Genomic DNA, 26,121 nt, shown 5'->3' with positions numbered 1-26,121 from the left:
TGCATTTCGGCTGCTACTGCAATGTAGTGAACTAAGCCTGGCTGTTTTATGCGAAAGCGACTTTATATTTGTAACTAAGTTATGTTAAATTTACCTACTTGTTTTAAGAGTCACAGGAACCCGTCGCCAAAAAGGCGCTCCCATATAATCGATGTTACGCTCTCATTTTATTACATGTTGGAATTACATGAAACATGGCATGAACATTTAAGTAACATATATTGTTTTTTGTTGCAATAAATTGTTATAAGTTATAAGTACAAATAAAATAGAGTGAGTAAAAGTTTGTATGTAAAACTTGTAGACATATGTATGTTACTAAAATGTTCAAGCCAAATCATGTTAATTCAGCGAGCGTGTCTTTTTAAAATGAGATTGTAACTACGATTGTATGGCGGCGCGGCCAGGTCCTTGTGGCTCTTAACTAAGCGAATGTTGTGTTGTGTTTATGATTGCTTCGTGTATATATTCACATGCGCCGTACGAAAACGACCTCTCCATATTCATTTACTTTAAAAATTAATATCTGTTTCTAGAAAAATCAACTTGTGTTAGCATTTACATTTTTTTGGCAATATTTTATAATTCAATGACACTTCACTAAATGCTAAGTACCTATACATATTGTTAAAAATAAATAAATAGCTAGATAATTTTAGTAATTAATAAAAAGGGTATGTTTCTCACCTGGAATGCAATAACAACGATCACAACTATGACAAGTTTGTGTCGTAGCCCCATGGTGCCGTGATTATTGTCTCGCTCGATTATATAATTTCTGTTAAATACCTCATTTGTCATGAGTACGTGATGATAATTACATTATCTTTTATAACTTTATCATTTCATGTGTTGAAAATCACATCCAAAAAATCATAGACGATTACTGTTCGAGGTAATTTTGAAACTGTATTTCACAAATATGCTGACATTGAACAGCATTTCATTGCCAACACGAGATTTCAGTTCTGCAGTTTTTTGCCTGTTAACTATTATAAACCCCGAGAAGTGGGTAGTGTTTCTTCTTAACGTGCGAGGAATCCAAATAAGTTAATATTAAAAACTTCCTACTCTAGACTAGACTTTACATTATTAAAAAAAAGTAAGATTTCTTGTGTCCGTAAGATTTCAAAATAAAGTCAACTAAAGTCATGGAAAATATTTTACAGTACATATGGTCCTATTTTCCCGCACTAGTGCGTAAAATAGCACTTTTCGTGCGATGTCAAAAGTTTAAAGGGCCACATGTACTGTAAAACGTTGTACGATACACGTGCGAATAGGTAATTCGCAACTCGTGTCGATTTAAAACACTCCCTTCGGTCGCGTTTTAATTTATCGCCACTCGTTTCGAATTTCCTCTTTTCCGCACTTGTATCGTAAATAACTATTACACAAAATGTTGTCTTTATGGCTGTTCGTCAAAAATGTGGCTGACGGGGCTCCGCCACCTGTCAGTAGATTCATGTAAGTTAATATTTAGTACTTTTTATAGTTCCGTAATAGTCTGTCCGTCCGCGGCTTTGCTCCGTGATCGTTAGTGCTAGAAAGCTGCAATTTGGCATGGATACATAAATCATGCATGGCCTCAGAAGGGTAAAATAAAAATAAAAAAAATTTTTAGGGTACCTTTCATACAAGACGTTTTCTTTTTTTACCCAATGGTGTGGGGTATTGTTGGATAGACTGATGTTGGATTGTCTTTATAAACGAATAGGGATCGTCAACGACCATTGATAAAGTGATTATTTTTGGAAATAATCGCTTCAAAAGAAAAAGAAAAAACTTTTTCCTTTGAACAAAGACAATTTAGACTAGAGGAATACTGTCATCTTTCGACACAAATGATTAACACTTTTAGACCGCCATTTGACTTTGATCCTTATTTTTTCACTGATTTGTGTTAAATATGTTAAATGTCAAAAAGTATCGTCATCTACTCGAGGATAGGCCTAAGGTATGGTGCCATCTTTTCGAGCGATGGCGCTATACATACATATTTCAAATTACCTTTGCTTTGAACAAGATCGACGCTTAAAAACTAATTATTTTGAAACTCTTGAATACTGTAGTTGTAGTTGCTGCACTATAATAATTACTTAAGAACTTACATAACAAGTGGTCCTCGCAAATACTTAATACTGATAACTACATACAGTGTGTAAATCCAATACGGGCGAATATTTAAACGGTGGTTAGCATAGGACCTAAGAAGTATATTGAGATAGATTTTGCTTAGAAATACAATGAAAATGTTAACCATACAATATAATTCGGCCAGCAATGTAATGTAATACACCACACAAGTTAAATACGGGATACGGAAAATGGCAATTCGTGGATGAGATTCGATTTAGTCGAATCCACGAATTGCTATTTCTTCCGAGTTACATTATAGGGCTTTTCTCCAGACATGCGAGGAAATCAAGTATAAATTATTTATAGACCGGGAGATAGTGACACATTTTACTGGATCATTTGTACCAGTATGGCGGTTCGTCAGGGGTCTCAGTACGTAATGAAGGAAAGAAAAATGATGGTCATAGCGCTGGTACCGGCGGCCCAATCGCGTGGGCGTTAGTCGAACGTGTCGGATAAAATACGAGTGTCGAACGATTTGTTCCACAAAAATCCTCGTATTTTCCGATAGTCCATAAAAAAGAAGTAGGCGGTAGCGTAATGCCATACTTCTCCGGTGTGACTTACAGCCTGCCATACTGAGGCGAACACATTCATTTAAAAAAAACAATTCAATCATTTGTACCAAGCTAATTTTTGCACAGGTGATCATCGTCGAGCAGCCATTCATGGATATCACCATGCCATACTTTTCAGATGGTTCCAAATGGCCGCCATACCGCCGCAAGGGAGTTAATTTTTTTTTTTGCTAAACGATTTTAGAACGCCACGAACGCCGAACCACGAACGAACCACGAACCGCCATACTGGTACAAATGACCCAGTAAAATGTGTCCCTATCTCCCGGTCTATTAGGTAAGCATCACCAAACAAAACAGTTTGTGATAGGCCTGTGAAGTCGATGAGTCGAAAAAGTTATTTTTAAATAGTTATCGTCTTATGAAAGCTTTGACTGAGGTTATAAATAAAGATTGGGAATATTTATCAGTGATAGTTATCTATCTATCAGGTATAACTGAACTTTTGTCTCCAATTTCTGAATTAGGGTGCACTGTCTCATCATACTGGTTCTGAAATAATATCTCCATTAGGGACTGAAGTATCAGTATAATCTGCAGGTATATCCGTTAGTTCATTATTAGATTTATCTACATTCCATTAAATAGTTTTATCTTCCGACCCTGCTACACCTATACCTGAATAACTGATGGTATTTTCAACTCCCTTTGCACTTAATTCACTGGTCCCTTCGTTGGCTTCGTGTACATTTCCTTTATTGTTAGTATTTTTTGCTTCATTTGCTTCCGCTAGTAATTCTTCAGTTTCTTCATTCTTGGTATCCTCGGGTTCCACTAGTATTTCTTCATTTTCCTCATTGTTGGTATCCTCGGGTTCCGCTAGTATTTCTTCATTTTCTTCATTGTTTGTATCTTGAGGTTCCGCCAGTATTTCTTCATTTTCTTCATCGTTAGTATCTTCGGGATCCGCTAGTATTACTTCATTTGCTTCGTTGTAGGCATCTTTGGATTCCACTAGAGTGTTTTCATTTTCGTCGTTATTGGTATCTCCTGGCACTTCTGGGGCCTCTACATTTGCTTCGTTTTTGGTATCTCCGGGTGCTTCTAGTACCTCTGGATTTGATTCGCTGTTGGTACTTTCGGGTCTCTCTACATTTGATTCACTGTTAGGATCTTTTCGAACCTGTACTACGTCATCACTTGACTTTTGAAGTTTGAACTGGGTATCTTTGACTTCTCTTTCTACATTTAGAGAATTGTATGCGTTCTTAACTTCGTTACCAAAAGGAGCAAGAATGTCATCGTTGCCTTCGCGGTAGTAGTATGGCTCCATCGTATCTAGTACCTTAGTTGGGTATTCAACCTCAGGAAAATTGCTCTTCTGAATACTTTCAGGAGGGCTTATACTTTCACTAGGAAATACTATGTTTTCGTATTGCCCACTTTCACTTGGTGAAGGATAACAGCACACCACCTATAATATAAAAAAGAAAGATTACATTATATTCTATGTCAGCACAGTATGGCAAAATAACTAAATAAATCGCTTACGTTTAATATAGCTATGAAAATGATACTAAATTGTGACTTCATGGCAAATGACGTACAGCCTAAGGTTTGGTATGTTTGTGAATAGGGTGAGACCTGTTCGTGATTATTATACCCAATGTTCTTTTGCAAGTGATTCTTGGCTAAAACTATTGTGTCACAGATTTGATAGAGTAGGTACTTATACATATTTATCATCCAAAATATTTCTACATATCAGTCGCTATCAATGCAATTTTCACGAAATTGTGTTAAGTACAATAAAATTCTTTTAAAAATCACGTATCTTTGATATTCGTTCCGTTATCCTTTCCTAATAAAAGATTTAACAGGATGATTACAGTAGTGGCAAAAATACTCATAATTCTTCGGATTTTCTTTAAATCTAATTTTTTTAAACAAAAATGTCTTAAAAACTAGCCCAGCCTTTTCAATGACAATTTAACTTGGGGTCTCCATGAGCGACGGTAATTGCTAGATTGCACCGGATATTCCGTTACTATCCTGTATTCGGCCTATCCGGCCCTTGTTTTAAAAGCCGGCCGGATACCGGATAGTAACTTTGTTTGATTTCGGAGTAAACAAATTGGATTTAAGAAAGAGTCACGTTCATATCGTACTGATTTATTATTTTAAACCTATTTAAACATTCCACTCACTTGCACGCGCACTCATTTCTGATGATGAAATGAATCCGCGCCAACGTTCACTACGAAACAGGTCAAAATCTGCACAAAGCGCACCTGAAAAACTAAATGTAGGTTATGTAGGTATGATTCCGCCGGCCGGATACCGAATATTCGGCCGATGGTCAGGCCGAACATTCAGTATCCGGTATCCAGCCAAACAACTATCCGTTGTATCTCTAGTACTTAATTGCTTACCATCAGGCGATTCGTCTGCTCTTTTGCCCCCAATATAATTAAAAAAAAAATGTGTCCAAGTTGTCTTAAGTTAAAGTACCTATTTATTCGTGTATGTACCTAGTTACTTATTGTTACTCTATCTACTTATTTATTTTTCATCTTAGGCTAGGGATTTATAGTATGAAAAGACATACAAAAACAGTATATTATAAAAAACCTGACCCAGGGTGCCGCCAGCAGCGGGGCAGGGCCCAGCCCAGGCTGCCGATGGTCAGGGCCGCAGAGAGAGGAATTATATTATTTGCAGCCTCTAGGGCCTTCGTCAGAGTCAGTGTTGGCCGAACGTTAATGCAATTGACCATTAAAAATTAACCATTGAAAAGGTTAATTGCCATTAAACATTAACCATTGAAGGAAAATGAATTATCAATTGCATTGAACATCAATTTGCATTAATATTAATTTATTTCGAACCACTAACAATTAAAAAGAATTAATGGTTATTGCTTTACAAACCATTAAAATTTAATCAATTTTGAATGAAAATTAAAAATGTGATTGATAATTAACAATTAACAAGAATAATATCGTAATTTAAAAAAAAATAAAGGCGTCCAAGGGATCAAAGGTCTAGTGGAACTCAGGTTTGGTGCAACACAGGCAAATGCTGTTTTGGTCACCTGACTCGTCTTGATGAGCACTTGGAAGAACAGTAACCAAGATAGAGCTGATGCCGAACCCTGGCAGTACCTAATGGAACTCAGGTTGGGTGCAACATAGGCACACGCTGTTTTGGTCATCTGACTCGTCTTGATGAGCACTTGGGACAGCAGTACCCAAGATAGAGCTGATGTTGAACAATCGACAAATCCACTTCCACGAACAATCTTTCCCATTTGTCCCCACTTCATTGGAGCGGGGACAAATGGGAACACACCAATAACGGGTGTATTCTTATTCTTCCCCGCCGGGAACAGATGGGAATAGGCGCTGCATATAAAACATTTCCATTTGTCCCTTTTCATGTATGGCGTAGTACACGTGGATAGGGGACAAATGGGAATACACCAATAATGCACCCATTATAACCAATAATGGGTTTATTCCCATTTATCCCCGCGGGGAACATATAGGAAAAGATTGCATTTATATTTCCCATTTGTCCCCACCTTATTGGTGTGGAGACAAATGGGAATACATCATTTTTCGATGTTTTCCCATTTGTTCCCACCTGGAACAGATGGAATAGGCGCTGCATATAAATCCCATTGTCCCCGTTTCCCATTTGTCTCCACACCAATAAGGGGGGGGGGGCAAATGGGAATGCAACATTTACCGATGTTTTCCCGTTTGTTCCCACCTGGAACAGATGGAATAGGCGCTGCATATAAATCCCATTTGACCCCGTTTCTTATTAGTCTCCACACCAATAAGGTGGGGACAAATGGGAACACATCATTTTCCGATGTTTTCCCATTTGTTCCCACCTGGAACAGATGGAATAGGCTCTGCATATAAATCCCATTTGTCCCCGTTTCCCATTTGTCGCCAATTCACATATGGCAGGGACAAGTAGGAATACGCCTATAATGAGTGTATTCCCATTTGTCCCAAACATATAGGAAAGAAAAGACGTTGCATAGAAATATTTTCCATTTTTCCCCATCTCATTGGAACGGGGACAAATGGGAACACTAATATCGGGTGTATCTCTATTGTTCTCCGCCGTTTATATTCCTTCATATAAAACATTCCCATTTGTCCCAGCTTCATTCATGGCGTAGGTCACGCGAATCGGGGACAAATGGGAATACACTAATAATGCACCCATTATTACCAATAATGGGTGAATTCCCATTTGTCTTCGCGGAGAACATATAGGAAGACCCTGCATAAAAATATTGTCCATTTGTCCCCACCTTATTGGGATGGGTACAAATGGGAACACCAATATCGGGCGTATTCCCACTTGTCCGCACCGGGAACAGATGGGAATAGGCGCTGCATGGTTATAAATAATTCCCATTTGTCCCCACCTCATGAATGGCGACGGTCAGTTGGGGCACAGTAGAAATAATAATAATAGTACTACCGTTCAGAAAGGACACTTCCTACAAACCTGAAGTTTGACAGCGGTTCAGGGTCGAATCATGCTATCCCTTTATAATATATGGCACTATCCCTTTCGGCTATTTAGGGTTATCAAAATTCAAGTGATTATCTTATCTGTGGTTGTGCTCGCAAAAGGATGTCAAGTGGTGCCAACCCTAATAATTGCTCGGAGCAATGCTGAACCGAACGGAGCCGAGTTCGACCGAAGTCAGGAGTGTCTCCCCACTGGTTGGGGCCTTTCCCTAAATTTTCCAACCAAAACGGCGTGTCTATGTTGCTCAAAACTGGAGTTCCACTAGGTACCTACTGCCAGGGTTCAGGGTCATTTTGTTGAGTCTCATGTTAAAATATGTATCACGATCTGATAATTCACTGAAGCTTGTATTAATATGGTTATTTTTATTTATAATTTTAATAGTTCCAAGCAAAAGTAACATTAATTATTAGTTTATGAAAAAATTATTTAATTCCATTAAACGTTAATGCAATTGAGAGTAATTCTAATTAATTTTTTGAAACTTTAATGCCATTAAATATGCAATTAGATTGACAATCAATGTGATTAAACGTCTCAAAATTCAATTCTAACTAATTCTAATTATATTGATGTGTAATGCAATTGATTAATTGCGGAATTAATGGTTAATGCAATTGATTAATTGTTAATTAGAATTAACCATTACGGCCAACACTAGTCAGAGTCAGTTAGAGGTAGAGAATATGTACATATCAATAAAATTAGACATTATTGGCAAGAAAACACGATGTGCACCCGCCAAGATGACGGCAGAAATCCACCTAGGTATTTAATAATGAGATGAAATTATTTTAAAAATATTCTTTGCAGGTATATACTTGAGGCCTTCAGGTAAAGTAACATTTTACCAGTTTCCTGGAACTTACAATGTTAGGCACTAAATATCATTTGATGTTACATACCAGTCGCTTTTTGATGAAGGAAAACACCGTGAAGAAACTTGCGTAGGTGCATGCGCTAAGAAATTCAAGTATGTACGTATGTGTACCTAGTCTCTGACCCAGGAGCAGTGTGGGCCAGCGTAGCCTTTATTTTTTTTTTTTTTTAGAGTGGAAATGCTTTACGCGTTCCACCCGGCGCGGGGACGGGCCGGGATGGTTATGTGGGACTCCCTGTTGTGGGCTAATGAGACCCCAGGTTTACCCACTAAAACCCCTCTGTTGCCGCCTCGCTGCTATACGGCGAGGTCCCAGGAACGCCGAAGTACTCTTCCGCAACCTCGCCAGGGGCCAGCGTAGCCTACAGCAATCCCTCTCGCTAATTAGAGAAGGCCAATGCGCGGCAGTGCATTTGTGTGTAAAGTTCTCACGTGCAATATATAGGTGATGATGATTCAATATTTTTTGCATGCAAGTCTAAATTGTAAATACCTGAAATTTATTATCAGTATGGTAGATTTCTTTAACCTTTAGAACGCCGCGCGTATCGTGAGCGCCGCGTCATCGTGAACCTTGCTGGAATGCACGGAGGTTGATAATTGGGCTGTAGCCGCGCGCGCCAGTTGACGTATTTGGCGGTCAAAAGGTTAAGGGATGACTCTCGCTAGACCGGGCCGGCGCGGCGCTTCGTTTTCTATGGAAAGCATCACGTGATCACCGATCAGCCGTCATAGAAAATGACATGTCGCGGACGCCTCGGCCAGGGCCGGGCCCGGTCTAGCGTGAGTCATCCATAAGTTGGAACTTCCTAAAAGTAGATAAACCTCATTTTATACGTCCGTGTAAATGAAACGTCATTTCAAGAGGTTTGCCGCATTTACTGGGTGAAAAGATATAGAGATAATAAAGTGTATTGTCGCAACGTCTTGAATATTTATTTATGGGGATATAATTATAGTTATAGGATGTAGATGGGCAAACATTTTATTTTATTGATAATCAAGTAAACAAACAGTAACAGTAAATCAAAAATACGTGAAACTAAAGTATGTAAGTCTGTAAATATTAGCTGTTTCTGTTAACAGTGTTAATGAGTTAAAAAAGCGGCCAAGTGCGAGTCGGACTCGCGTTCCAAGGGTTTCGTACATTAAATCCGACTCACGCTTGACTGCAAATTTCTAATAGGTTTCCTGTCATCTATAGGTAAAGAACTTTTTGGTGTAGTTTTTCCAAACTTGTAGACCCAGTAGTTTAGGAGATAAAGGGATAAATAACTTCTAACCTATGTATTTTAATATTATAAAAAAAATCTCAAAATGAGCTCTTTCATTTGATATATGTACCTATAACACGATATAAGTAGTTTGAAAAACTTTGTTTTTTAACTTTCTCATTTACCCCCCAAAAGTGGCCCCCATGTTTCAAATTAAGGTCACTGTGGGTAAGTCCGTCTACAAGGCAAGTCCGTTAACACGTTATAACTTTTGAATATGAAGGCGTATGCGACTTTGGAGTCCAGTCGATTAACCAGTTTTTCGCGCTAGTTCCGTCTCTGTAAAACAGATGGCGCTGTGACAACCAACTTCAGAGCAATCCGCCTCAATAAGTCATTTCGTGTTTTGAACTCGGAAGTCATAGTGCGACAGCCGTCCGAATAAATGAAATGAAATGAAAATGAAAAATGATTTATTTCGTTCTTACCATTTACAAAATAAGAATCAAGGTTGGAATTTCCTAGTAAGCATATGAAATACTTGTGGCAGGAAATCCCGCTCCTCTAAAATTAGCATTGTCACTATATTACTATAATAAAAATTGTTAAAAATAGTTTTTGAAAAGATTGTGCATCAGAAAGTAACTACGTAGGTAGCATAAGAACCAGCTGTCTTTATTCTATTTTTAAAATATCAGAAATTAGCTTAGTTTTGTAATATTTTATACGTTCCACAATTTATCATATTAAAATTTGAATAAGTTGGAAAGTCCGTCTATTATGTTCAAGGCAAGTCCGTCATATGCCGGAGTTTCGTTAAATCAGAGATTACCAACTGTTTTTGCGATTTTAATATTATAATAATATTACGATTTGATAAGGTATCAAAAAATCCTCCAGACTTTGCGCATTAATTTGACGATCATTATGACATATCCATGCTTACTGTATTGACATTGTTTTTACATTTTATATTATTTGAAAAAAAAAAATATTTGTTAAAAAATTTAGTTAATTAATTGATTGCTTATAATAGTTATAATGGTTTTTAAATTGTGTACTTTGTTACGTATTTTGCCTTCGATGTTATAGTTACTAACTGTAAACCATAGGTTAAACGTTTTATTGTACTAGCATTACACAAACCACCAAAAAATGAATCCACATACCTCTTTGATGAGTCTGGCAACGGCGGCTATATGCACTGGTTGATTTACACACAAATTTCAATGTTTCGACCGGGCCCAGCGTAGATCTTTATGCACACACACTTAAAGTTATCTTACAAATCCTTTTATCGTCAAACGAGTTCACTTATCACACAATTCTATGTAAATTATAGTTTTATGAACCGAGGAAAACTTTCATAACCCGACATCTTTTCAACCGAGAACCAAGACTGCTCTCATTGGTCCATTTGAATGCTTGGTCTATTCCGCGACTGCGCAGTGCATCATGGTGTTGCCATGCCACAACACAGGCAATGGATTTAAAATTTGAGAGAATGAATAATGCTTGCACATATTCTCCCCCCCGAACCAAGCTAGGTCTTGGTTAGCAACTATCCATCAAAGGCAATACACAGAGTTTTGAAATAGGCCGGAGTAAAGAACCGTTTTGAACCCTCAATTCAGCTACACGATTGATTCCGTCTTTTCCTGGCAATAATCTAATAATGCGGCCACGTTTCCACTGTAAAGGTGGATAGTTATCTTCCTTTATTAAGACTAAATCATTAATTTCCGGAGATTTCGTACGTAAAGTCCATTTAGGACGCTGTTGTAGAGTATGAAGATATTCATTGCGAAACCGAGTCCAAAAATGTTGTGTCAGTTTTTGAATTTGTTGAAATTGCGACAAACGCCCTATATTCGTTAATTCAAATGGATATTCCGGTAGAGCTACCAGTGGTTGACCGATGATGAAATGACCAGGAGTTAAAACTTCCAAGTCTGTCGGATCCGAACTGAGAGGACACAAAGGCCTTGAATTCATCACCGCTTCGACCTTAGTAAAAAATGTTGTTAATTGCTCGAACGTAAGCCGTTGATCACCGAGTACACGATACATGTGTGTTTTAGCGGATTTAACTGCAGCTTCAAACAATCCACCCATATTTGGGCTACTGGGAGGGTTGAACAGCCATGTAATTTGGGTTTTGATTAATTCACGTTCTAACTCGCCGTGGTGATTCTTTAAGTAAATGAATAACTCTTTTAAATGTTTGTTAGTCCCGACGTAATTTGTACCACAATCAGAGCGAATCAATGAAGGTAACCCCCTTCGAGAAACAAATCTAGTAAAAGCAGCGACAAATGCTTCGACTGAAAGTTGAGAAACTATTTCCAAATGTACCGCCTTTGTTGACAAACAAACGAAGATGCACAAATAACACTTTTGAATGCGGGCATTTCTTAAACTACTGCTCTTCATGAGGATTGGGCCTGCAAAATCCGTCCCTACTCCTTCGAATACTCGACAACATCGAACCCGATCTGCAGGTAAGTCTGCCATAAATGGCTGTTGGTGTCGAGGCGCCGTTTTAAAGCATGGAATGCATTTAAATGTCACATTTTTAGTTACAAATCGCATTGATAATATCCAATAATTCCGACTTAGAATTGAAGCTAAAGTGTCAGCACCTACGTGACAATATACTTTATGATAATGTTCCACTAAAAGAAATGTGAGTTTGTCTTTTCCGGGAAGTAAAATGGGATGTCTGGCCGAATAAGGAAGTTCTGAATGACAAAGACGTCCTCCAACTCGAATTAAACCTTGTCCGTCGACAAATAAGTTAAGTTTCCGTAACGAGTCTCGAATAGGTTTCCCAGCAGATAAATCTTCAATGTGACTACAGAAATGTTTCTTTTGAATCATCAGGAACAAACGAGACAATGCGAAACGACGTTCCGATACAGACACATTTCTGTTAACATTTTTATTACCACGACAGTTATTCATAAATCGAAACAAAAGCGCTGTCACGTTGACTAATTTTTCAAACGAGCTATACTGATCGATTAAATCAAAGTCATATAAAGCTAGACTATTAGACACACATTTCGAATGTAATCCTGGCAAGTTCTCAGGTAAATCTGGCTTGGTTTGGTTAGGCCAATATTCTCGAGACCGATGTAACCACTTTGGACTCCACCACAAAGGATGGTCAAGCAATTGGGCAGCTGTACAACCACGAGATGCAACATCTGCACAATTTAAATCACTATTGATGTAAAACCAAGAAACTGGTAAATTGAGCTCATTTATCTGGGAAACTCTATTACCTTGAAATACATCCAATTTATGGGGTGAAATACTCAGCCAAGCTAAAGTTATCGTGCTATCACACCAACCGATAATTTCCGTGATTGTAAGTGACAGCTCACATAGTGCTAAATATACGTGAGACAGTAATTTAGCCAGCAAAGTTGCGGCACTTAATTCCGCCTGTGGTATCGTCAATTTCGTTTTAAGTGGAGAAATTCTTGTTTTTGCAATAACCAGCCGAACAGTGACTTCTCCGTCAGAACATTCTGTTCGCAAGTATACCGCAGCTGCATAACCGACAGACGATCCATCACAAAAACCGTGCAAAGAGTATGACACTTCGCTTTTTAACTTCAAACATCTAGGAATAACCAGTTTCTTTAAGTTGAGTAAGTCTGAGAGAATGTTATTCCACTTGTCGACTATGTGGCTAGGTGCCGGTGAATCCCAGTCTACTCGTTTAGCTCCATTACTCACTAGCTCCTGTAATAATAATTTCACCCTGAAGACTACCGGACTAATCCATCCGAGTGGGTCAAATAATTTTGCCAACGACGAAAGAATACTGCGCCTAGTAGGCGTAGCTTGCTCGTCAGGTAGATTTACTCTATAGGTAAATGTGTCCGTTGATGGATTCCATTGAATACCTAAGACCTTAATAAGTCCAGTACTGTCGTCATTGTCAAAAGAACGAGGAACTTCACAATGATCCGTGGGAAATCCAGCCAATAAGCGAGGTTCGTTAGATGCCCATTTTCGCAATTCATAGCCAGCAGTTCGCATGATCGCGGTTAGCTCATTCATAAGCATTTCAGCTTCCTGAATGGAGTCCGCCCCTCCGTTTATATCGTCTACATATGTATTAGCTAATAGAAGCCTGGCAGCATTCGGAAACCGCTCCTTTTCGTCTGCAGCCAGCTGGTGAAGACATCTAATCGATACGAAAGGACTTGACTTTAGCCCGTAGGTATTAGTAGTTAGTTCAAAAAATTGAACAGGCTCCGTTTCGTTCCGTCTCCAAAGAATTAGCTGGTATCTTCGATCTTCAGGATGAATCCATGTCATTCGAAACATCATTTTTACATCAGTGGTAGTAAAAACAATCAAGGGCAGCCGAAAATTTAAAATTATTGTAGTTATGTCATTTTGCAATTTTTCCCCTGAATGTAAACAATCATTTAAACTAACACCAGTTGTTGTTTTCGCACTTCCATCAAAAACAACACGAATCTTTTCAGTGTCCCCAGATTTCTTGAAAATTCCATGATGAGGCAAAATGAAATATTCCTGCCCAGAGTCCACATCAAAGTGTGAAAGTTTCATATGACCAAGTTCTAGATATTCGTCCATAAATTGTTTATACTTTTCTTTGAAAATCGGCTGCGATTTCATACGCTTTTCTACAGCTATAAACCGACGAATCGCATTTGGTTTTGAGTCACCTAACTCCGCATGATTAGGTATTAACGGTAAACGAACAACATATTTACCATCAGTCCCCCGAGTGACTGTAGTTGCAAACAAATTCTCACAATTCACATCCATAGGATCTTTTATAGAGACCTTAGGAGGCTCTTCCGTTTTCCAAAACCGCTCGACCGTGTCGATCAAAGAAACACCCGAAAAATATTCCACACTACGTGGTATCTCCCGATTAATACCACGCAATGGACCGAAAACCGCCAAATCAAATATTGTATCAATAGCATATGGACCACCCTTCCGAATAATGATTTTATTTCCTTCAATTATTTCACCGAGTATGTCACAACCGAATATAATGTCCACCCTAGACATGTGTTCATAACCGAAATCCGAAAAATATTCATTAGATAAACCGAGCCGAGTAACAATGTACGCCGTTGGCGACCGTAAAACCACCGCATTTACCGATAAAATAACGTTTTCCTTACGTTCCGACCGAAAAGTAAGAGTCACTATATGCTTACTATTACTAGCTTTGTCACCGACACCCGATAGCGAGGTAAAAGAGTAATGTTTCTTTAGCCCTAAAGTTTCAACAAAATCGCTCCGCACTACTGTAGTTTGAGAACCTAAATCTAAAAGAGCCCGAGTCTTAATAAATTCTGCATTTTTTGATAATACACTAACGATAACAGTTGGTAAAATCACATTTTCAACCAAAGCGGGCGTCGAAGAAACATTACTCGTAACTAATTGCTATTCCGCGTTGTCAATAGATGTCGCTGGCGCATCAGAGCGCGCGGACATACAAGTACAAGCACGCGTACAGTCGGCCGCCGTGGCGGTGGCATTAGAACTTAGTACAGCCGCATTCGTGGTTCGCTCATTTCGTACACGCCGATTATATTGTTCAACAGGGTCACGTGTGCTCATTTCCATCACACAAATTAAATAATTATGTCCAATATTCCCGCATCGTGCACAAGGAATGTATTGGTTACAAGTTGCCGCTGAATGGTTTCCAAAACAACGAAAACAGCGGTTATTATTTCGTACCCAATTTTTGCGATCAGTGGGCGTACTATTTTTAAACTTATAACAATCTGTTATAACGTGCCCCGACACAGAACAAAAAGCGCACCGCAAGCTAGGAATCGAATGATCATGGTTTACGCGTTGTTCAATAACATTTACGCTTTTCCCCGTTTTATGTGCGATTATATCTGACGTATTGGCAGTGTCAATAAGTTGACATTCATTTTGTAGGAATTCAACTAGGTTTTCGAATGTAGGAATCTTCTTCACGCCTCCATAAATTTGTTCAAACCGAGATTTAATATCAATAGATAACTTCGTAAGAGTTATATGGAGTAATATGAAGCTCCAGTGGTCTGTAGGGAAACCCAAAGCCTTAAGGGCTCGTGTCGACTCAAGCAAAGGATTCAATATTTGTGTCCGTAATGCGTTTTGTTTTTTAACAGGCATTAGATTCAAAATACGCGAAATATGACTATCCGCGAGCAACCGTTTATTGTCATACCGCGACTTCAAAATTTCCAGCGCTATATCTAGCGAAGCATCTGTCATAGGCAAATGTTGAATTAATGACTTCGGTTCATTGCATAAGTTTGAAACTAAATAATGCAATTTTTCAGTTTTTGAAATATCCGTCCTGGACTTTACCAACGAGGTGTAAAGACTCATAAACCCGGACCAAGTAAATATATCGCCATCAAATTGCTGAAGATGGATTTGTGGAAGACGTGGGCGTTGTGCTGAAGGCACGGCCGCTGCGACCTCCAAGTTCGGTTTTTCCAAGGACATTGCATCTAAATTATTATAGTGCAACTCAGCATTATTATAGCGAGCCCTATAGTCCTTGATTTTTTCACCATCGGTTTCCACCTCGAGACTTTCAAGTAAACTCTCATACGCCACAGTCAATCTATCGAAATGAGATTCCAACTTTCGTAATCTCGCCGCTAAAATACTAGAACTAATCTCAGATTTCATCATATTAAAAGATGATTGCAACCAGTCGCATTCTATATTAAACCGAATATCATTTGTTTTATGCGTCGCCATTTTGAAAAAACACACTAAATAGGTACGTATTTATTTACATCAACCGCGCCGCGAATAAAAGGTCAATGATCCGGTTCGAAGGACCAAATTATGTTACGTATTTTGCCTTCGATGTTATAGTTACTAACTGTAAACCATAGGTTAAACGTTTTATTGTACTAGCATTACACAAACCACCAAAAAATGAATCCACATACCTCTTTGATGAGTCTGGCAACGGCGGCTATATGCACTGGTTGATTTACACACAAATTTCAATGTTTCGACCGGGCCCAGCGTAGATCTTTATGCACACACACTTAAAGTTATCTTACAAATCCTTTTATCGTCAAACGAGTTCACTTATCACACAATTCTATGTAAATTATAGTTTTATGAACCGAGGAAAACTTTCATAACCCGACATCTTTTCAACCGAGAACCAAGACTGCTCTCATTGGTCCATTTGAATGCTTGGTCTATTCCGCGACTGCGCAGTGCATCATGGTGTTGACATGCCACAACACAGGCAATGGATTTAAAATTTGAGAGAATGAATAATGCTTGCACATACTTATTGCTTGACATTTGTATAATTATAATAAATTCTTATTTTCCTACTTGACGATCATAATATAAATTCGTATAGATTAGTGTAAAATAATTTATATTGTAATTTCATATTATGAAATAAATAAATCTAAATCTAAATCTAAATCATGATGTTACTTTATTAAATTTTTATCTCAGTATATTAAAAGAAACGATTAAAATTCATTTTAAAATTACTATTGATCTTTTATTTCGGAAATCAAAAAAATAATTATGTTTAATTATTTGCAAAAAAGGTTTACCACCCCATTTTGGTAGTATAGACTTGCCTTTGTTTTAGAAAAATGGTGTTTATTTCGAATCTGAACCGTATATTAACAAGTTTAAAATACACTTTTCATTGTCTTGATCCGTTCTTTTTAGGAATTTGACTACGAACATATACGCACCCATATATTGGCTGATATCATAACTAGACGGACTTCCCTTAAACTGCACGGGAAGTCCGTCTACTCGCCGAATTTTTAAAAATGCCATTGTTTTTGCTTAATTTGTGCTTGAAATGATCTGTCACTAAGGCTAAACTATTAATTATTAAATTCTTCATCGTGTGCGATTACAAGCAGTAACATAGGTGAATAATTAACGGAACTAGATCACTCCAAAGTCAAAAAAATATAAAGTATGCCGGACTTCGCCACATTGACCTTAATTTGTTTACATTACATGTCCATCTTTGGGTCACTACCTAATTTACATATGTGTACCAAATTTTAACTTAAATGATCCAATAGTTTCCGAGAAAATAGGCTGTGACAGATGGACAGACAGACAGACGCACGAGTTATCCTATATGGGGTCCGTTTTTTCCTTTTGAGGTACGGAACCCTAAAAAGACTTCGTCAGTGAACGGTCCATGTAGAGACGACCATATAATATGGTCTTCGTCGCTTCTAACTCTAGCATTTGTACATATAATTCACTTACAGAAAGTCGGTAGAGCTTAAGGAACGTATCTCTTCCTTTCATGACTGTGTCTGAGCGACGTACCGTATAACATTAAGAGAGTAACAATATTCATAGTAAAAATATATGCCAGACGTGTGTGACGTTTTGAGCCGCTAAACTAAACCCTAGCCAAGATCACAATCGTACATCTACAAACCCTAAATGAAAAGAAATAAAATATAATGAAAATTGCGTGAATATTTCTATACATTGCGTGAATATTTCTATGAAATCTTTTGTAAATATAATTCCCACTTTCCCGATAAACCGATTAACTGTCATCATATAACAGACATTATATCTTCAATACCACTAAGTTTTTAGCAATATGCAATGCATACCTACTCGTGGTTACCTACAAAACTCTAAAGACTTTTAACCATTTATTACTAGGTAAGGTACCTACGTCGAGTAAACGAGTAGGTACTTAATAGTCATTTCAGTATTATTTATTATTAGGCGGTAAATTAAAAGATTTGCTAGATTCATTAATAAAATACATGTATTTAATTAGTTTCTACTACTTTAAACTTATTTAACAATCAGTGCTGGCTGATGGAACCTGTTTGACATACACACATATCTCGGGACAAGATCCATCGCTCCCCCCGCTGTTGCTGCCCGAGCTGTAGACGGCGGAGGCGGGATACGAACAGTAGTCGTAGTCATCGGCGTAGCTACATGCGTACGCGTCGTACCCGACACTCGGGCATGCGCTGCTCTCAACAATGCTACTAGGATTGCTCAGCTTTTTACCTGAGCCTTTTTTGCTCTCGATTATGTTACTGATGAGGAGGTACAGGAGTTTGTCCAGTTCACTGTCATCATCTTCGTCGGCACAGGCCACGGGCGCGCTACAGGCAGCCGGCGTTTGCTTCTTAGGCGCGCAGGGCACGGGCTCGGCGGCTTGGCACGATGGCAGGATGGGTTTGATGATGGCAGGCACGATGAACTGGCCGCCGGGAACGATGGAAGGCGTCGCCGATCCGTATCGCTGTGGGCACGTACCGGTGGCAACTTGACTGTAAGCCTGAAAGATTAATCGTATTTTTGCTTAACCATATATCCCTCTCTGTGAGTTCTTATTATCGAAATTAATAACATGAATATGAGGTACCCATCGTAAAGCATAGGTACTTTAAAGTGTAATTTAATTATGAAAGACTAGCTACCTTAGATATGAACATAATCGTCGCTAATAAGTGTATTTTGAGTGACACCATTTTGATATTGGGTTTGGCCTAGTAAGCCCTCACACTAGTATATATACAAGTGATTTCAAAAGCAAAATCGGTTACTGGGTAATTTTGTAACTAGGTCTTGGGTGGGTACGAGCACGTAATGTTTTTGTGAAAGATATGATTGCACGTGGATATGTGCCAGCAACAGCTAATGTTTGAGCAAGCGCAGGACATTTTGACGCACAGTCCTGCTTCATCACACGACTGTACACTAGGTGAGTTATCGAACTCAATTGTTATTTATATTGTACACTATAATATTTGTTTAGTCGAATAACATATTTTGGATTATCTTATTACTTATTATACTAAGGCGACTTAACACTCTTACAATGTAATAGTATTTTATGCAACCGTTGCATAAGAAGGGTCAAAAAAGGCGATTGGTGTGGGTTATACGCCACGAGCATTTTTTGACCTACTGATACAACGTTGCATACAATATTTTACAGTACATAATTATGGTCCTACTTTTTCCGTGCGTATGTCATAAGTTTATGGGCCATATGTACTGTAAAACGTTGTACGATACACGTGCGAATAGGTAATTCGCAACTCGTGTTGATTTAAAACATCGCCACTCGTTTCGAATTTCCTCTTTTCTGCACTTGTATTTTTAATAACAATTTTATATGAGTCAACAAAAATAATACTAAACTAGTAGAATGAGTAGAATCATATGGTAAACAAACCAAACATATATAGATAAGATAAGATACGAGCATACATTCTTACGCGCCCGTACCGCCCGGCCCGGCTCGTTAGTGACACCTCGTAACTCACTTCCTCCTAACTTCCTCACTCACTCCCTCACCTCCTCGTAACTTGTTTCTTGCTAAATTCAATTATTGGACAGTTTTTTTCTCGATTTTGGCCGCAGTAAGGCTATGGAGACTAACAAGCAACGCTTAGCGGTCTTCGTACAGTTCGTACTATATGGATGTTGCTACATTAAGGGTGTCACATGCGCGTTTCTGACTTATGAAGCAATTGTTTCTACTATACAACCTAATGAATAATTTGTAAGTTGACAGCAATACACTTACATAGTTTGAAGATACTGTATTAATATTGATTTTGTTAGGTTGGTAGCCATTAATCGCAGTAACGTAGCGAGTTGCGTTCTCGCGCGCGAGTACTTAAACCCGCGCGCGAGAACGCAACTCATGCTAGCCCGTCAGAAGTGCTGTTATGAGGAATAAACAATTTTAACTTTTTTCTTTTAGGGCTCATTTAGACGATGCGAGAACTCGTATGCGAGTTTCATTACATTGCGGTTTTTGATCGGTCGGTTGAATTGGACGTAACCAACAGTCCGCAACGTAACTAAAATCGCATGCGAGTTCGCGCCGTCTAAATCAGCCCATGGCCCAGCCCATTAAAACAAACTTGAAAAATTATTATTATTATTTTAATTGAAAATGCCTCATTTTTTCATTACATTTCGTTTCTCCTTTTCATTTCCTCCATCTCCATCTCTCTAAGCTTTTCATTGTGTATATACTTTTGTTTTGCATCCTCCGTCTCCATGGCTCTCAGCACGGTTATGCTCCGCTCGATCCCGTTCCTCTCGCAGCTGAGTTTTGACAAACTCCTTCTGTAGCTCCAGTAACTCCAGTTCGATCTGTCTAGTTTTTTTTTTTTTTTTTAACATTTATTTACATACAATATATATACAGTGGTACTACTAAACGAAATGAATAACTAGCTTAAATCTAAAATAGGCCCTTGAGGCACTGTACCAAGGATGCTGGCGGCATTTCCTATCTGTCTAGTTTCAGTTTCCAGTTTCCGTTTACCTGAAAGAAATTAATAAATATTATAAGATAATCTTACACACGTTGACGAAGACGCTGGATGCGGGTCGCTTCCAACCGGCACGTATGGAGGTCCAAGGGGGAGGCAAGTTTTGCTATGGGACCAATCCAGAAATCGCGAAAAAAAAATTTGGCTGTTTCATACATTTTGGCTGGTCCATTTTCTATGGAAGGGTAAATTTTTTTTCGCGATTTCGTGGTTGGTCCTATAGTAAAAGTTGCTCAGTATAACCCGAAAACCTCCCTGGCAACGGGAGTTCAGTTATTTTTTAGACACCGTGTATAATAATTAAACATACCATGTGGGGTAACAAATGAAATGACTTTGTGAGTAGGTTACAAATATATACCTAACAAAGTCTAGCATTTCCACTACTTGGTCTAGCACATTAACTAGAAGATAAACTACTGAATGGATTATTCCAAAATACCTTTGAAGCTAAAGGGCCTTGTGTACAAGAGCATCATCCGACCAGTCCTACTATATGGTAGCGAGACCTGGCCTGTCCTCGGAAGGCATGTCCAGCAGCTTCACGTCACGGAGACGAAGATGTTGCGGTGGATGTGTGGCGTTACGCGACTAGATCGCATACATAACGAACACATCCGTGGCAGCCTTGGAATCCGTGACGTAGCGGATAAGCTGCAGGAAAGTCGCCTCCGATGGTATGGCCATATACGCCGCAGACCGGTAGACTACGTCGGAAATAGATGCCTCAATCTCACTGTCCAACGCCCTAGATCACGCGGCCGCGGTAGGCCTAAGAAGCGCTGGCTGGACGTCGTGACAGCAGACATGCAAGAGAACAATCTCACACCTGAGGATGCCGAAGACCGGGCAAAGTGGAGAAGACTGAGCAGGAAAGCGGACCCTGGCGCTAGGCCGGGAAAACGCTAGGTTGAAGATTGAAAAATAAGAGAAATACATCAATTTGAATAATTATAGTATCATTTTAGCAGTCTACTCAAACTGTAACAAAAAATTATACTGTTATTCAACTTGATGTACTTTTCTTATCTTTTTAAAGGTGGTTCACCTTTCCCCCTTTCCTTTTTAGAGGGTTGCCAAAAGTTAATCTCATTGCTAGGGCATCAGATTAATTAAGTATGATCTAAGAAACAATCGTAACTAGCGGCATTACCTGGGACCAAAGCGCAAACTAACTGCACTCCCTTCCCCACTAATTGTGTAGAATTCCTTATATGTATTAACTTTCCCGTAATTAGTTATCATTTAATATTTTATAGTGAATTATTATGATCGTTATCAACAAAATATTACATATGGTCAAGTATGTATTATGTAAGTATCGGATTGCGCGGACTCCAGGGCGGCGGCATTATTCGGCCCGTTCCGAGCACGTAGTGCCGGCCGCTGCATAACAACATTAACAAAACATGTGAAACTCTTAGCCCACGATCGACATTGCAGAAACCGATTATGGATAAAAGGGACATTAGTTAATAAAAAATACATTTCTCAAAGAATTATGTACTCAGTAATCTATTACAGTACCTACATATGGTGCTAAATTTACTATACAGTATACGTGTGTATGTAATTATAAAGGGCCATAATGTACTGTAAAACTGTTGTACGATACACGTGCGAATAGGCAATTCGGAACTCAAAATTAGTTATTTATTAAGAAATGTACGAAACTTCTAGGGTACTTAATTTTAAGTGTTTCGAAATAAAGCAGTTGAAGAACGTTATGTATAACAGGAGCTGTGGCCTTGGGGCGTTGAAAGAACTTGATTTCCAGTTAATGAACTTAGCATTCTATCACATTTATGTTTTTGGTAGGAGAACAATTTTAACTACTTATCTTCTTATATGTCGGTACGTATGAAGTCCATACTCGTACATAACAATTCTCATGCATACTCGAATGTTACAGCAAAAACGTCTCATTTGTGGTTGATTTCAAATAAATCTATTAGTAGGTAAAATGGACGGGACATTCTGCCGCATGCACCCTGAAATGAAAGGTGGTTATGGCCCAGTTACCTAACCGAGTGGGACTCACGGTCACGGAACATCATCGATGGTGCAGGCCGGGGTTCAGGTAGACCGAATAGGAGATGGTGGGACCGACTTGGACACATTTTATCCTGATTGGCGGGAAAGTTAGCCTATTTTTGTGTCCAACAGTGGGACACAAAAATAGGCTAACTATAAAAATAGGTAAAAGGCTAATAGATAATTAGGTAAGTATATGAGGACTTGAGGACAGAAAATCAGATATCCATAAAAAACATAATTATTATTTGTCATGTAAGTATAAAACACATTTATAATAAAAAATACGAATTATTTCTAATCAGTCTTCATCATCATATTCTTCGGCAGTGTAATCCGAGGTTTCATCGCTGTAATCTTCTTCCAGACTATCATCGAAAGGTTTTTTTATTCTCTTACTTTCTTCAACGCGATGATAGTGATTTACATCAGACCGACCAAAATCGACCTCGAATTTGTCAAACCTTTTTTTTAATCCAGGTTTATACCTGCTGTACGTATGAGATATTTCTTTTTTATTTTTACATTCGCAACAATTATTATTTTTTTCTGTTAGAAGTTGTACAAGAAGCGGTAGCAAAGTTTTGACGGCAGTTTGTTTACTAGGTTTTTGGTTTTCGGTTATATATTTAATATTTGTGGGCGATGAATATTCTTGCTTGACAGGATTTTGTGATAAAATATGTGTAAGCAAGAGACCCAAATTTGGATTTTGAACGATATTAGCTATTGGGTTTTGAATTGGTGCATTTGATACTGTCCTCTGTATTGGTATGGCACTATGTATTGGTATAGTACTTTCTATAGGTATTCCGTTCTGTATTGGGAGTGTACTCTGCATTGGGACTGCTCTTGGTATTGGTACTGTATTCTGTATCGGCATTGTATTTTGTATTGGTATTGTACTCTGTATTGGTACTTGAGGCGATACGGGCACAGTGCTCTTTACTGACCCTGTGCCCTGTACTGCAGCTGGAGCTGGAATGAACCGTAACCTCATGTTAGTTGGATTTTGTGCACTCGATGGCTGCAATTGACCGGAAGATAATATTTGGGGCACTTGTTGTTTCGGCGGAGGGCAAGGTTGCGGCGTGGCTGAGGAGGACTGCGGCGGACAAGTATTAATAACATATGGAGATTGTGAAGACACGGCACCGGAACACCGTGGCGCAAAACTAATGAAAAGGGGTGACTTTGCCATAAACCCAACTTTATCATCTGTCTGTTGGCTGGCCATTTGACTTACAGCAGTGTACGATAGGTCATTGTTTGGTGAAGAACTGGTCAAGTGCGCAGTGTCATGGCTGAGAGTCCCAACAATTGGATCAGATGCATTTTCACTATTAATTATTGAAAATGTAGGCAACGGTCCGACATACGCCGGATTTCTCACAAACGTAATGCTCGTTATCGTGCCGCTACCAGGATATATGGCGCTGGTGTTTAAATTGACTGGTTCTAAATCTTTGTCAGTCGTCACTTCTAAATTGTCTTCAGAGTCTGTCGTTTGCTCCGAGTCGGTAAGATTTTGTTTCTGAGATTGTTGTTTTATGGCTGCCAACTTGTGCGACGCTACGGCTACCAAATTGTTTCCTTCGTTAATTTGCTGTCCATAATTTAACTGAAAATAAACAAAGACAGATTAATGGTAGGTATATTTATATATACTTACATAAAGTGCCACCAGCGTAGTCAGTTTTAGAGTCGCACCAAGCTAACACTGCGTGCCATTTGCAATGACAATGTGTGCTAATGTCACCATTAATGTACACATTTCTATGATAATATGATGTTTATAATGGCACTCTTTCTTACTTTGTTCTATTCAAGTCGGTGCAAAGTTAGCTTATAAACACGTGGAGTTTAATATATTTCTATGAACAAATTATAATAAACGAAAGTTCAAGTTCCATTTCGGCCAGCCGTATACGTCCGGAATGCCTAACTACCCCTCAACACGAATTGAATAAATTAGATTTTTGTATTACAAATACGAAATCTATACGTAGGCCATTGTGTCCTGAATTTCCTTGACATTCAAGAACGTATTCTGGACGTATACCGGTAGAATAGTTGGTGTGAAGACACGACCCACCTGGAGCTGCACGGCGAGCAGCGCGGCGGCGAGCAGGCGGAGTGGCGCCATGGCTGCGGACTGCCGGGTGCGGCCGCCGCTGATACTTTATATGCACGGACGTCGCTCACCTATCGCAGCTGCACATCTGACACAACCTCACATCATTCTTTATCATCTCCTCTGCTCTGATTCTATCTTTCCGTCACGTTTCAAAGCGACAAGGAATTAATGTAATAATTATGAAATCGCTTAATAATTAACATAATGCAACAATCGTGTGGCAATATATTTACCAGCTCAATAACAGGTATCGAATTACTGTAAAAGAAAATAGTAATAACGAGTTAAAAAAAAAAGAAAGTGAAAAAAAAGTTTTATTCATAAATGAGACACCGTTAACATGACTGTATCAATGTTTGTGTGTGTGTGGTATACACTTATGGTAATTCTTCTATTCATATTACTTCAGTTGGAGGTGTCAGAAATAGTCTAGTTTATAACCGCTTTCTTCACTAGTGCACCGCTCAACCCTTTAACCGCTGGCGGTTATATCAGACTCTGGAGTCTGATATATAAGACATTACATATCCAGCTCATTTCGCCACAGTCTGATAAATAAGACAAAGATCTGATTTGGTTTTTACAGCACATTTATAACTCCCGTAACTATGCCAACCTTACTCTGCGTGGTACAATTACTGTCGGTGGCGACACGAGCACGCTCGATCAAAAATTGCTGGCGGTTAAAAGTTTAATAGCTCTACCTAAGTACTGACCTGGTCTACGTAAAGCCCTGTTTTTTTTTTAGAAAATGTAGTACCTACTTTTATTTAAGTAGTTAAGTATTATTTTTCATAATGCTTATTACACTTTAGTAAAGAACCGTGTCCCGATTTGGGCCATGGTGCGTTCATTAATGAATCGCATACTAACGGATAGGGGTTTACGAGTCCATTCACGGAAAAATAGTTTCATTGTTAATTGCAGTGGGCATATGATTATAGGCAACCCAATACTGGTGGCTTAATTGCCGTTTATATATCTGAAGATTCTTCATGGATACTGTCAAATCTTATAAAATATGTCTCCCATTTCTGTTCATGGACGTTTTACTGGTCGTGTTAGATGCCTTGCATACCCTTATTACCAAATAATGTGCTGATTTGGCCCGGTAGCAACGAGATCGTACCGTGTATCTACCAAAAAGAAGGGAAGAGCGGAAATGTTCGGCTACCCAGGTCCAATCTATGCTATATTTCTTCATGCTCTTAGCAACTAGGGCAAGTTATATATCATTTTTGTATAATTTAGGGACGAAGAATTCATTTTTGAA

At 38.7% G+C, this 26,121-nt stretch overlaps 4 protein-coding genes across 4 annotated transcripts in view; 2 read left to right on the top strand and 2 right to left on the bottom strand.

The window, feature by feature from the left end:
* LOC134804822 (uncharacterized) overlaps positions 1-26,121 on the top strand; it is a 470,867-nt gene that overhangs the window by 83,730 nt on the left and 361,016 nt on the right. The gene's annotated exons all lie outside the window — the stretch shown is intronic.
* The window catches only part of LOC134804792 (myotubularin-related protein 9), a 312,849-nt gene that overhangs the window by 159,471 nt on the left and 127,257 nt on the right, over positions 1-26,121 (bottom strand). The gene's annotated exons all lie outside the window — the stretch shown is intronic.
* The window catches only part of LOC134804737 (uncharacterized), a 111,644-nt gene that overhangs the window by 35,971 nt on the left and 49,552 nt on the right, over positions 1-26,121 (top strand). The gene's annotated exons all lie outside the window — the stretch shown is intronic.
* LOC134804817 (uncharacterized) lies at positions 22,995-24,872 on the bottom strand. The gene is made up of 2 exons (XM_063778076.1): positions 24,807-24,872; positions 22,995-24,332 (listed from the first exon to the last, which is right to left on the bottom strand). Exons 1-2 carry the CDS (start codon positions 24,855-24,857, stop codon positions 23,013-23,015), a joined length of 1,371 nt encoding a protein of 456 aa, XP_063634146.1. The 5' UTR covers positions 24,858-24,872; the 3' UTR covers positions 22,995-23,012.

The sequence above is a fragment of the Cydia splendana genome, chromosome Z, assembly GCF_910591565.1.
Source record: "Cydia splendana chromosome Z, ilCydSple1.2, whole genome shotgun sequence".
NCBI lineage: Eukaryota > Metazoa > Arthropoda > Insecta > Lepidoptera > Tortricidae > Cydia > Cydia splendana.
Note: the sequence above shows the minus strand (reverse complement) of the source record. Positions and strands in the feature narration are given on the sequence as shown.